This window comes from Piliocolobus tephrosceles, chromosome 16 (genome assembly GCF_002776525.5).
Source record: "Piliocolobus tephrosceles isolate RC106 chromosome 16, ASM277652v3, whole genome shotgun sequence".
NCBI lineage: Eukaryota > Metazoa > Chordata > Mammalia > Primates > Cercopithecidae > Piliocolobus > Piliocolobus tephrosceles.
Genome location: NC_045449.1, coordinates 30177812 through 30189855, shown reverse-complemented (window position 1 = coordinate 30189855; position 12044 = coordinate 30177812). Strand labels below are relative to the sequence as shown.

The 12044-nt window shown below is 40.1% G+C and overlaps 1 protein-coding gene across 3 annotated transcripts in view; it reads right to left on the bottom strand.

Moving 5' to 3' along the window:
- Positions 1-12044, bottom strand: part of TAF15 (TATA-box binding protein associated factor 15) — a 40921-nt gene that overhangs the window by 7953 nt on the left and 20924 nt on the right. For all 3 annotated transcript variants that reach the window (XM_026447589.1, XM_026447588.1, XM_026447587.1), the window contains exons 8-11: positions 6187-6221; positions 5491-5523; positions 3770-3879; positions 1206-1335 (exon numbers count right to left, since the gene is read on the bottom strand). In XM_026447589.1, the coding sequence (XP_026303374.1) occupies positions 1206-1335; positions 3770-3879; positions 5491-5523; positions 6187-6221 (308 nt within the window). The remainder of the gene's footprint in view (positions 1-1205; positions 1336-3769; positions 3880-5490; positions 5524-6186; positions 6222-12044) is intronic.

The following is a 12044-nucleotide window of genomic DNA, read 5'->3' as shown; positions in this document are numbered from 1 at the left end:
AAATTACTTAGCTTCTCTATGCATCAGTTTCATTGTCTGTAAAATGGGAGTAACAGGGTGTATGTCTCATAAGATTATTATGAAGATTAAATTGAGTTAATGCGAGTAAGGCTCTTAAAGTTGTGCTTAGCTCATAAACCTCAGTAAACATGCAGTAAGTATTAGTTACTATTAAATTAGGGTGCAACAAAAATGATGAATTTGTAACATGGGGAAATGACTATGTTTAAATGTTAAATGAAAAATACCTTAAGACAAAACTCTATTTGGAGTATTATGATGTAAGATACATTTTAAAACACCAGAAGGAAAATTATTAAGAAATATTATCAGTGGCTACCTTTGAGTAGAGGGCTATAGATGTTTTACCCATTTCTTCTACTTTCCATTAAAAAAAGTCTATTTCTTCTAAGTATGTATTAACTTTATATTTGAAGGGAAATCAGCCTAAAATTTACTTTATTTATTTATTTATTTTTGTGACAGGTTCTTGCTCTGTTGCCCAGGCTGGAACACAGTGGCTCAATCATGGCTCACTGCAGCCTCAACTTCCTGGGCTCAAGTGATCCTTCCACCTCAGCCTCCTAAGTAACTGGGACCACAGGTACACACCACCATGTCCAGGTTATTAAAAAAAAAAAAATTTTTTTTTTTCTGTTTTTGCAGAGGCGAACTCTCACTACGTTGTCCAGGCTGGTCTCCAACTCCTGAGCTCAACTGATCCTCCTGCCTCAGCCTCCCAAAGCGCTGGGATTATAGGCGTAAGCAATGCCACCTGGCCTAAATTTCAAACTATAAAGTCAGAGGATGATAAATCACTTAATGGGTAAAATGTAAATTATTCAAGTGATAGATACAGGAAAACCCCAGCCTTTAGCACTATGCAATATATCCATGTAACAAAATGCCATCTGTACCTCTTAATTTTTTTTAAAAAGAAAAAATAACATACAGTCAACCAGGCCAACTTTCTACATCTGTATCAGGGTAGCCTCATGCACAAGGCATGATATGAGGAAATATGCTAGACCAACAAGGATAGAGCTCATTTCATTTCTAAAAGTACATAAAAATTTTGGCCTGTATTTTTAGTAAAAGTAAACATGAATATAACCACTGTCACCCAGAGCATATTCTCTGGAATATGCCAGATTAGAAAACATTTATCCAAACTTCATGCTGAAAACTGTATGAATGAGGCATACCATCAAACCAGTCAATGGCTGCCTTAGCTGAAGGAGGGTCATCAAATGACACTGTTGCCTCCCCCTTTGGCTTTCCTGTGTCCTTGTCTGTATAAAGATTTATCATTGGTTTTCCAGTCTTCTTATTTGTCTGAGGAAAAACAAAAACACTTGGTGTTAGCATTTTTAAAATAAGTAATCATGTATCATTTAGATAATCAAAGATTTATTTTTTGCAAGGAATTCACATATTCACACTATAAAATAGTATGCACCTAATATAAAGTTACCTGTAGGTTTGGACAAGCATAACTCTCCAAGCTACACTAAGTGAAAACCAAGCTATAAAAATGATATAGTATACTGTTTTATCTATGTATAATTGCTTTTTTTTTTTTTTTTTTAATTGAGACAGGGTTTTACTCTGTCACCCAGGTTGGAATGCAGTGGCACCATCATACTCACTGTAGCCTCAAATTCCTGGACTCAAGAGATCCTCCCACCTTAGCCTCCCGAGTAGCTGGGACTACAAGCGAGTGCCACCATGTCCAGCTTTTTTGTTGTTGTAGAGATGGGGTCTTGCTATATTGCTCAGGCTGGTCTCAAACCCTTGGCCTCAAGTGATCTTCCTGCCTCAGCCTCCCACAGTGCTGTGATGACAGGAATCAGCCACCACACCCAGTTTATAATTTCTTTAAATCCACAGAAATTAAATGTAGATAATGCTTCATGTAAATATGTAACTTTTTTTTTGAGACTCCTCTGTGGCCCAGGCTGGAGTGCAGTGGTGCAATCTCGGCTCACTGCAACTTCTGCCTCCCAGGTTCTTCTCCTGCCTCAGCCTCCCGAGTAGCTGGGACTATAGGTGCATGCCCCCACGCCTGGCTAATTTTTTGTATTTTTAGTAGAGACGGGGTTTCGGCCGGGCGCGGTGGCTCAAGCCTGTAATCCCAGTACTTTGGGAGGCTGAGACGGGCTGATCACGAGGTCAGGAGATCGAGACCATCCTGGCTAACATGGTGAAACCCCGTCTCTACTAAAAAAAAAAAAAGAAACCGGGCGAGGTGGCGGGCGCCTATAGTCCCAGCTACTCGGGAGGCTGAGGCAGGAGAATGGCATAAACCCAGGAGGTAGAGCTTGCAGTGAGCTGAGATCCGGCCACTGCACTCCAGCCTGGGAGACAGAGCGAGACTCCGTCTCCAAAAAAAAAAAAAAGAGAGACGGGGTTTCACCGCGTTAGCCAGGATGGTCTTGATCTCCTGACCTTGTGATCCGCCCGCCTCGGCGTCCCGAAGTGCTGGGATTACAGGCGTGAGCCACCATGCCCGGCCGTAAATACCTAACTTCTAAAACACTACACTGGGATTTGGCTGGGATAAGACAAGGGAGAATTTTTACTTTTTCAAAAACTCTGTGAATTTAGGCCAGGCATGGTGGCTGACACATGTAATCCTAGCACTTGAGTCCAGGAGCTCAAGACCAGACTGGGCAATAACAGGGAGACTTCATCTCTATAAAAAAATTTTTTTTAATTAGCTGGGCATGAGGACATGCACTAGTGGTTCCAACTACTCAGAAGGCTGAGGTGGGAGGATCACTTGAGCCCAGGAGATTGAGGCTGTAGTGATCCATGATCATGCCACTGTACTCCAGCCTGGGTGCAACAGAGCAAGACCCTGTCTCAAGACAACAACAACAACAAAATTAAATATTTTGTGTGTAATTAATTCCTTAACAAATTATAACTCCCACAGAAAGAAAAAAGTGAGCAGGCCAGGCACGGTGGCTCATGCCTGTAATCCCAGGACTTTGGGAGGCCAAAGCAGGCAGATCACTTGAGGTCAAGAGATCAAGACCATCCTGGCCAACATAGTGAAACCCCATTTCCACTAAAAATACAAAAATTAGCTGGGCATGGTGGCACGCGCCTGTAGTCCCAGCTACTCAAGAGGCTGAGGCAGGAGAATCATTTGAACCTAGGAGGCGGATGTTGCAGTGAGCCAAGATCGCACCATTGCACTTCAGCCTGGTGGAAGAGTGAGATTCCGTCTCAAAAAAAAAAAAAAAAAAAAAAGTGGGTAATTCCATAGACATCAAAACAAGGGCAGATGTAAACTGATTTCAAGAAACTGCTACTATCTAAACACTACTAAGGCTGTTTTCTAGTTGAAGAGATGAAAAACACATGCATGAAGTTAATAGTGCACAAGATAACGTATTATCTCCAGCATAAACATTAAATAACTCCTCCCAAGAGCTATAACAACTTGAGTTTGCATGTATTTCAGTCTATAAAATGTTCTCAGCAACTCCTTTATTTCTCACAGTTATAAGAACTAAGCAGAGACTAATTTTAGAGTCCTAAGATGGAAGCTAAAGCACAGGTAGACTGCAGAAAGGTAAACACAAGCAAGAAATAAAATCTTCATATATTCAACAAATTTAGCAAAGGTCTACAGACATAAATGAGCACGTGCATCATAAAATTTTAAGAGACAAGGCTTACTGAAGTATATAGGCTTACTACACAGTCTATGTATTGTAATCAGAACATTATGAGATTTTCAACATATATTTTTACTCACCTTGATAATTCCTATTTGTTTAAAGAACTCCCCAACTTGATCTGTAGACACACCCTCCCCAAGTCCTTGCACAAAGATTGTGTTGTTATCTGAATTATCAGATTCTGAATCTAAGAGAAAAAAAGTGATGGTTAATTTTACATATTCCTTGGTTATCACATTCTGTTCAGTAATCAAAGACAATAATTTATTGTCCAATATTCAACTGTTTCTATGACAAAAAGGAGAGGACCAATATAATAATCTTATATAAACATGCGAAGTATTCACAATAATTATTTGATCAATTCTTACAACTAAATTTCAGGTAACGTGGATCAAGTCCACACTATGTGAAATACCTATATACCAATTAAGGATGATCTTACAAATCTCACTCTTCAGATCAGACATAGGGCTAAAGGTCATGAAGAGATGGAGTTAATTTAGCATTTCTTTCTCTGGAGAACTCTTAATTCTTTACGATTAAACATTTTTAAGATTCTCTAGTAGAAAATTCTCCAAATCTGATACTTTGAACTTCCAAGCAAAGCACCAAGCAGAACTGCTGGTTTCCCATTCATTGCAATAAGCTTTGTATATACCAGAGTGCAGAGGCACCTTGTACACACACCTTACCTTACATGCACACTTTTGGATTAGTACAACAAAGTAAGAAAGATGTGTAAAAATTCAGTCCATGAAGGGATAATTCAGAAATTGCCATCCATATAGAATACTTTGGCATCTTAATAAAAACAAAAGTTCTGATTTTAAATTTTTGGCTCAAATAGATTTTTAACCTCTAAATTATAACTTTCAACAGGCTCCGCAGGTAAATCTGTAGCCTTGAATTTCATTTAAATAAAAAGCCACAAAATTAGTGACCTCTACCCAAAACAAGACAGTTCTCTCTTGTATGAATTCACGTTTCTTGAATTCACTAAGTCAGCACACTTAAGCAGACTACCAATCCAACATAGGATTTTCTTTCTTAAAGTTTTTCTACTTCTAATTCCATAATGATATAAATTCTTTCATTAAATCTGATTTGCAGTAATTTTCAATAATTAATGCTAACTAGCAGTAAAAATTCAAATATTTCTTCACAGAAGAAAGAATATGGGAAAGCATAAACAGCAATTTTCCCTAGCAAACTGTCCCATCAATACTCCTGAATTTTTCTGACATTTCTTTAGAAATAAAGCTCCCTGGCTGGGCGTGGTGGCTCACGCCTGTAATCCCAGCACTGTGGGATACTGAGACAGGCGGATCTCAAGGTCAGGAGTTCAAGACCAGCCTGGCCAGCATGGTGAAACTCCGCCTCTACTAAAAATACAAAAAATGAGCCGGGCATGGTGGCGTGCACCTGCAGTCCCAGCTACTTGGGAGGCTGACGCAGGAGAACTGCTTGATCCCAGCAGGTGGGTGTTGCAGTGAACCAAGACTGCGCCACTGCACTCCAGCCTGGGCAACACAAGCGAAACTCCATCTCAAAAAAGACAGGAGAGGAGAGGAGAGGGGAGGGGAGGGGAGAAGAAGGGAAGGGAAGGGAAGAGAAGAGAAGAAACAGAGAAAGCGAGAAAGCGAGAAAGCAAGCAAGCAAGCTCCCCAGTTCTGGCACCACTATCAAATTAAACCTTCCTCTCATACTAAGCCCTCCAAACACACACTTTTCCCACCAAAAAATGGAAAACTAACATTTTCTTAATGGTAAAGTGACAAACCACCATAAACCTTACCAGCATCTGGTCTGGGTCCATAATCCCTGTGACCTAAGGGAAAAGAAAAGAAAAAAGAGCTATTTAAGGCAATTCATTTAAAATCATTAACAAAAAAAATAGTAATAGTAAAAAATAGTAAATAAAAAAAAAATAGTAAAAAAACCAAGGCATGAAAAGTCAATACTTCCAAAATCCTTGAAAGTCAACCATCACAGATTTACAAAGTAAATATATAAATTATGTTTTATTTAAAGTTTAGGAAATCAAGATGAATGTCAACATTCCCTTTAACTTGTCCTAGACAGCACCTGCCACTTTAGCATTATGCTAGTATCACGTTTGTTAAGCTCTGGTTGTAAAGGCTGATTGGACAACCCTAATAATTTAAAAACACCATGTCAGCTACCTCTATAAAAACAAATTGTCAAAATCCAGTGAAAGTGTCATTCATTGGTCACCACAGACTCTTTCATGCAAATTCACTGTGTAGAAACCCATTGTACTGTTTGAGATCAACTCTGGCTTTTTAATGTTTACTTTGATATATATATGTGTATATATATATATATATAAATTTTTTTTTTAAAGCACACAACACACACCAGCCTCAACAGAGTAATAAGAAAGGACTTTTGACTACATCTGCGGGATATTGGTGGCTTTTAGATTTATATAGCATTTCCACTGAAACATTTTGGGATACTCAGCACTTACCACCAAAATTTTTGAAGCCACCGCGGTCACCACCACTGCAGAGGAAAAATTGAAGAAATGATTTCTTCCTTAAGTCTCTAATGTGCTGAGCCCTGGGCTCAATCTACACTTAACTGTCACAAGTAGAGTGCTTAGGAAAACAGTAGCACCTCTAAGTTTTCAGTAAATTCCATTTCATAGAGTTCTAAATGTTGTTTCTATCTAAGTGTTTTCCCAAGGATTTATTTCCACAAGATGTCTTTTCAAGCTTATTACATAACTAATACACTCTTACTTTGAAATCTTCCCAACCCCAAGCCAAAGGGATACTATTAAACCATAACATAAAACTGGAGGCACAGCATGAAGAATACTAAACTAGAGCAAGTATTTTTTCCAAAAGAGTATTTTCTAAATATGAGAAAAAGAAAAAAGACTAGAAGAATATAAAGCAAGGTTAAGATTTTGATGGTAGAACAGGAGAGGATTAAAACTTGAGTATTAGTTCTGCTGTGATACCAATAGTGGATTTTATGAGATGAATTTTAAAAGTGAAATACAAATATACACAAAAGTGAGACTGAATAAAAGCAGTCTTAAAATTTCAAATCATTCAAAACCCTTATAAAAGACTAAAAAGAGCATCACTTAAAAATCGCCCTCCTACTCCATACCCACTATACTACATCTCTTCACATCAGAGCTACAGAGGTTCATGCTGCCACATGCTCTGTACACTATCAGTGGTGTACATTACAGACAGAAGGCAACATATTCCAATGCAACTCCCCACAGGACAACTTTTTTTTTTGAGACAGAGTCTCGCTCTGTCACCCAGGCTGAAGTGCAGTGGTGAGATCTCAGCTCACTGCAACCTCCACCTCCCAGGTTCAAGTTGATTCTCCTGCCTCAGTCTCCCTAGTAGCTGGGATTATGGGTATGTGTCCCCGCACCCAGCTAATTTCTGTGTTTTTAGTAGAGATGTGTCCCCGCACCCAGCTAATTTCTGTGTTTTTCCATGTTGCGTAAGTTGATCTCCAGCTCCTGGCCTCAAATAATTCGCCCACTTCAGCCTCCCACAAGTGCTGGGATTACAGGCAGAAGCCACCACTCCAGGACACAGACTTTTATCTGGCAAATTACAATCACAAGGACAGTGGTCCTTGTGAGTATGGCTTTATGTAAGAAATCTAAGGTCTCTCTTATCAAGACACTCTTTAAATACCCATTCAATAAAAGCTTGCTTCTCTTAACTGAATTCTGTAATCTTTTAAGATTCATATGCTAATATGGCAATAAAAACACTCAAAAGTTTTCCTGATATCAGATCTTCTACTACTAATGATCTTATTCTACTATAACCCAAGAAGCTAATCTAATATACTGAAGTCTCTCACTGCTTAGAAATCTCTGCTTTATGGATACCTATCTTATAGGGGGTAGGAGGAGGAACCCTCAACTCTAGAGATTACCCTACCCTATAGATGGCTTTTCTGAGCCATATTGAGATAAAACACTCTGAGAAAAAATTCTCCCTTCTTAATAAATCCATTCTATTTCACTGTAAGGTAAAAACATTTCCACTTACAACTGCCTCGGGTAAAGACACATGCATTTTAACTTGTTGTTACTTTTTGTATGATTTCCAGGATGCCTTTTTAAGCAGGAGTCTAAGGTTATTTCAAGGCAATATAGACAATATGAAACTCAGGCCCTTCCTGTACAGTTTACCACTGAATTTTCTAAACCCCCTACTTCAGAACAAATAGTACTGAAGCCCTCCCTATACTTCTAAATGACATGTATATCGCTGCTTAACTCTTTAAGAAAGGGAAGCCAATAGATTTGAGATTAAAAGATTAAACTGCTGAAAATATTATTAGAAACCAAGGTATCTCAGAGGTTTTTTTTTTTTTTTTTAGAGGGAGTCTTGCTCTGTTGCCCAGGCTGGAGAGCAGTGGCACAATCTCGGCTCACTGCAAGCTCTGCCTCCCGGGTTCACACCATTCTCCTGCCTCAGCTGGGACTACAGGCGCCACCACACCCGGCTAATTTTTTATTTTTAGTACAGATGGGGTTTCACTGTGTTAGCCAGGATGGTCTCGATCTCCTGACCTCATGATCTGCCCGCCTCCGTCTCCCAAAGTGCTGGGATTAAAGGCGTGAGCTGCTGCGCCTGGCCTCTCAGAGGTTTTTTAACTCCAAAAAGTGAGAGAAAAGAACTAGTGAAAATATTAAGCCCACATTCTTATGCCAGTAGGTTAAAGTTCTGAGGATAAAGATGACTTTTAAAATGGGAAATTGGAGGTCACTGGGTTCACAAATAACTGATAGAAGAAATGCCTCTTACTTTGTTGTCATCTTAAGGGAATACCTAATCTGGCCACAATGGATGGAAAACATGCAATTTCATACATAGCTAGTTCCTATAATTTCCATTCTGGCCAGCAATATAACTTTGAACAACAGAAAAAGGACATACCCCTGGCAAAAATAAAGGGATATAAAACAAATGACATTTTAAAAGGTTTATGATTTCTTATTCCTCCATATAATACATTTGAACATTATCATCTTTATTTATTTTTTTTATTTCTGAGACAGAGTCTCGCTATGTCACCCAGGCTGGAGTGCAGTGGCGTGATCTCGGCTCACTGCAACCTCCGCCTCCCAGGTTCACGCCATTCTCCTGCCTCTCCCTCCCGAGTAGCTGGGACTACAGGTGCCTGCCAGCACGCCCGGCTAATTTTTTTTTTTTGTATTTTTTAGTAGACATGGGTTTCACCGTGTTAGCCAGGATGGTCTTGATCTCCTGACCTCGTGATCCCCCGTCTTGGCCTCCCAAAGTGTTGGGATTACAGGCATGAGCCACCGCGCCCGGCCCTGAACGTCATCTTTACTGAGCATTTCCTTTGAAAATAAAGCAGCTGAAGATTTCAACACATGGCCATAAATTTGGAAATACCATGGTACATTGGAGAAAGAACTAGTCTTCAAACCAAGAGACTCAGGGTATAGTCTTAATTATCACTAATCAATCTTGAAAATTTGGACATGTCAGTGGTTCTCCATAAGCTTCAATCTCCTTAACAAAATAAGGGTCTGTATCCTTACTATTCAAAATGTCATGGAATAGAAGCGTAAGCACAGCCTGGAAGCTTCTGAGAAAAGCAGGATCTCAGGCCCCACTCTAGACCTACTGAATAAGAATCTGCATTTAGTAAGATCCCCCAAGTAATTCATATGCACATTTAAGTCTAAAATGTCTAGAAATTTGGTTTAGGCACTGATCTAGATGATCTATAATTTTATGCAAAGCTTTCTTTCAAGTTCAAACATTTCAATCATTTTCTCTCTCCTTAATAGAAAATAATCCTCTTTTAGGAATTTATTAAACACAGAAAATAACCTTCAAGTAGTACTATTAGATATTAACAGAAAATGTGCTTGAGGTTAACAATCTTTCTTTAAAATCTGCATTAATGTTACAAATCCCTTTTCTACATGCTAAGGCAAATTAAGACACAAAGGTACTTGAACATCTGAGTCAAGATGTTGACACAATAAATTTGCTTTAATTCCCAGAAAAAGGAGAAAACATGTACACATAAAGAATTCCTGAAGTAGCAGAGATATTTAACAGAGACATAAGCATACTCAACTTTATTGGCAGAGTATCCCCTGCATAAGAAAACTAGCTGCTTTTTTTTTTGTTTTCTGAGATGGTGTCTTACTATTCTGCCCAGTCTGGTCACGAACTCCTGATCATCAGTGACTCTCCCACCTCAGCCTCCTAAGTAGCTGAGACTACAGGTACATGCCACAGCCCCCAGCTAGTTGCACACTCTTGTTTTTTTTTGAGATGGAGTCTTGCTCTGTCACCCAGGCTGGAGTGCAGTGGCGCAATCTCGGTTCACTGCAAGCTCTGCCTCCCGGGTTCACACCATTCTCCTGCCTCAGCCTCCCATGTAGCTGGGACCACAGGCGCCCGCCACCACGCCCGGTTAATTATTTTTTGTATTTTTAGTAGAGACAGGGTTTCACCATGTTAGCCAGGATGGTCTCGATCTCCTGACCTTGTGATCCGCCTGCCTCGGCCTCCCAAAGTGCTGCGATTACAGGATGTGAGATACCGCGCCCGGCCTTTTTTTTTTTTTTTTTTTGTGACAAAAGTTTCACTCTTGTTTCCCAGGCTGGAGTGCAATGGTGCGATCTCGGCTCACTGCAACCTCCAACTCCGGGGTTCAAGCGATTCTCTCGCCTCAGCCTCCTGAGTAGCTGGGATTATAGGCACCCACCACCATGCCCAGCTAATTTTTGTATTTTCAGTAGAGACGGGGTTTCACCATGTTGGCTAGGTGAAGCCCCGACCTCAGGTGATCCACCCGCCTCAGCCTCCCAAAGTGCTGGGATTACAGGCGTGAGCCAGTGCGCCCAGCCAGTTGCATATTCTTGACCCAAACACAGAGACAGTTACCCCAAGTTCAAAACCACAAAGAGCAGCCCACACGAACGCATACTCTGAAGGTTCTTTCACTGTTACAGCAGTATAAAAAGTTCTTTGACAGAATCTCCACTCCAAACCTCTTTTTTTTTTTGAGATGGAGTCTCGCTCTGTGGCCCAGGCTGGGGTGCAGTGGCATGATCTCAGCTCACTGCAACCTCTGCCTCCTGGGTTCACGCCAGTCTCCTGCCTCAGCCTCCCGACTAGCTGGGACTATAGGCGCCCACCACCAAGCCCAGCTAATTTTTGTATTTTTAGTAGAGATGGGGTTTCACCATGTTAGCAAGGATGGTCTCTATCTCCTGACCTCATGATCCGCCCTCCTTGGCCTCCCAAAGTGCTGGGATTACAGGCGTGAGCCACCACACCTAGCCTCCAAATCTTTAATTAAAACAACAAAAAAAATCTAACTATATCTATTTACAGACTAAAACTGCCAAGAAGTAAAAGGACAATGCAGGAATCTCTATTCTTAGAAAATTTCACTACCTAGAGAGAAAGGGCTTAGCAAAATGGAGAAAGATTAGCTTAAAAACCCATGCTGTGCTTGAGTTTTCAGACTACTAAATCCAGAATACAATTTTCTGAGTGTGAGGAAAAGAGGAAAAGAACACCACTAATTCCACATTTAAGTGACTCAATGGATTTAAGTACTATTCTCAATAACAGCTGTATTTACATTTTATTTCCTCCTATGTCTTATATGCATGGTAAAAAGGCTTTCTGGAATCAGCATCTATCGACATCTCAGGAGGCCAAGAATCTATCATTCTAGAGCTGCACTGTCCAATACAGTATCCACTACCTACATGTGGCCTGCTGAGCACTGGAAATGTAGCTAGTTTAAATTAAGATGTGCTCTAAATGCAAAATACAAAACAGATTTCTAAATTTTAGTATAAAAAAAGGAATGTACACTACGCTTTTTTTTTTCCCTTTGTTACATTTGAAGAGGTATGGGACGGAGGGGAAATGGAATTTGACAGTCTCACTATTACCCAGACTGGAGTGCAGTGGCTATTCATAGACACAATCACGGCTCACTGCAGCCTTGAACCCCTGGGCTCAAGCAATCCTCCTGCCTCAGTTTCCCAAGTAGTTGGGACTACAGGTGTATGCCACAGTGCCCAGCTAATTTTTTTCATTTTTAAGAGATGAGGTCTTACTATGTTGCCCATCTAGTCTCAAACTCCTGGCCTCAAGCAATCCTCTTGCCTCAGCCTCATAAGTAGCTAGGATTACAGGCGCAGGCCATCATGACCAACAAATTTTTTATATTGATTGCATGATGAAATATTTTGAATACATTGGGTTAAATAAAATATATTTTCTCATTGTTTATTTGTGTTGTTTTCTTTCCAATGTGGCTATTAGA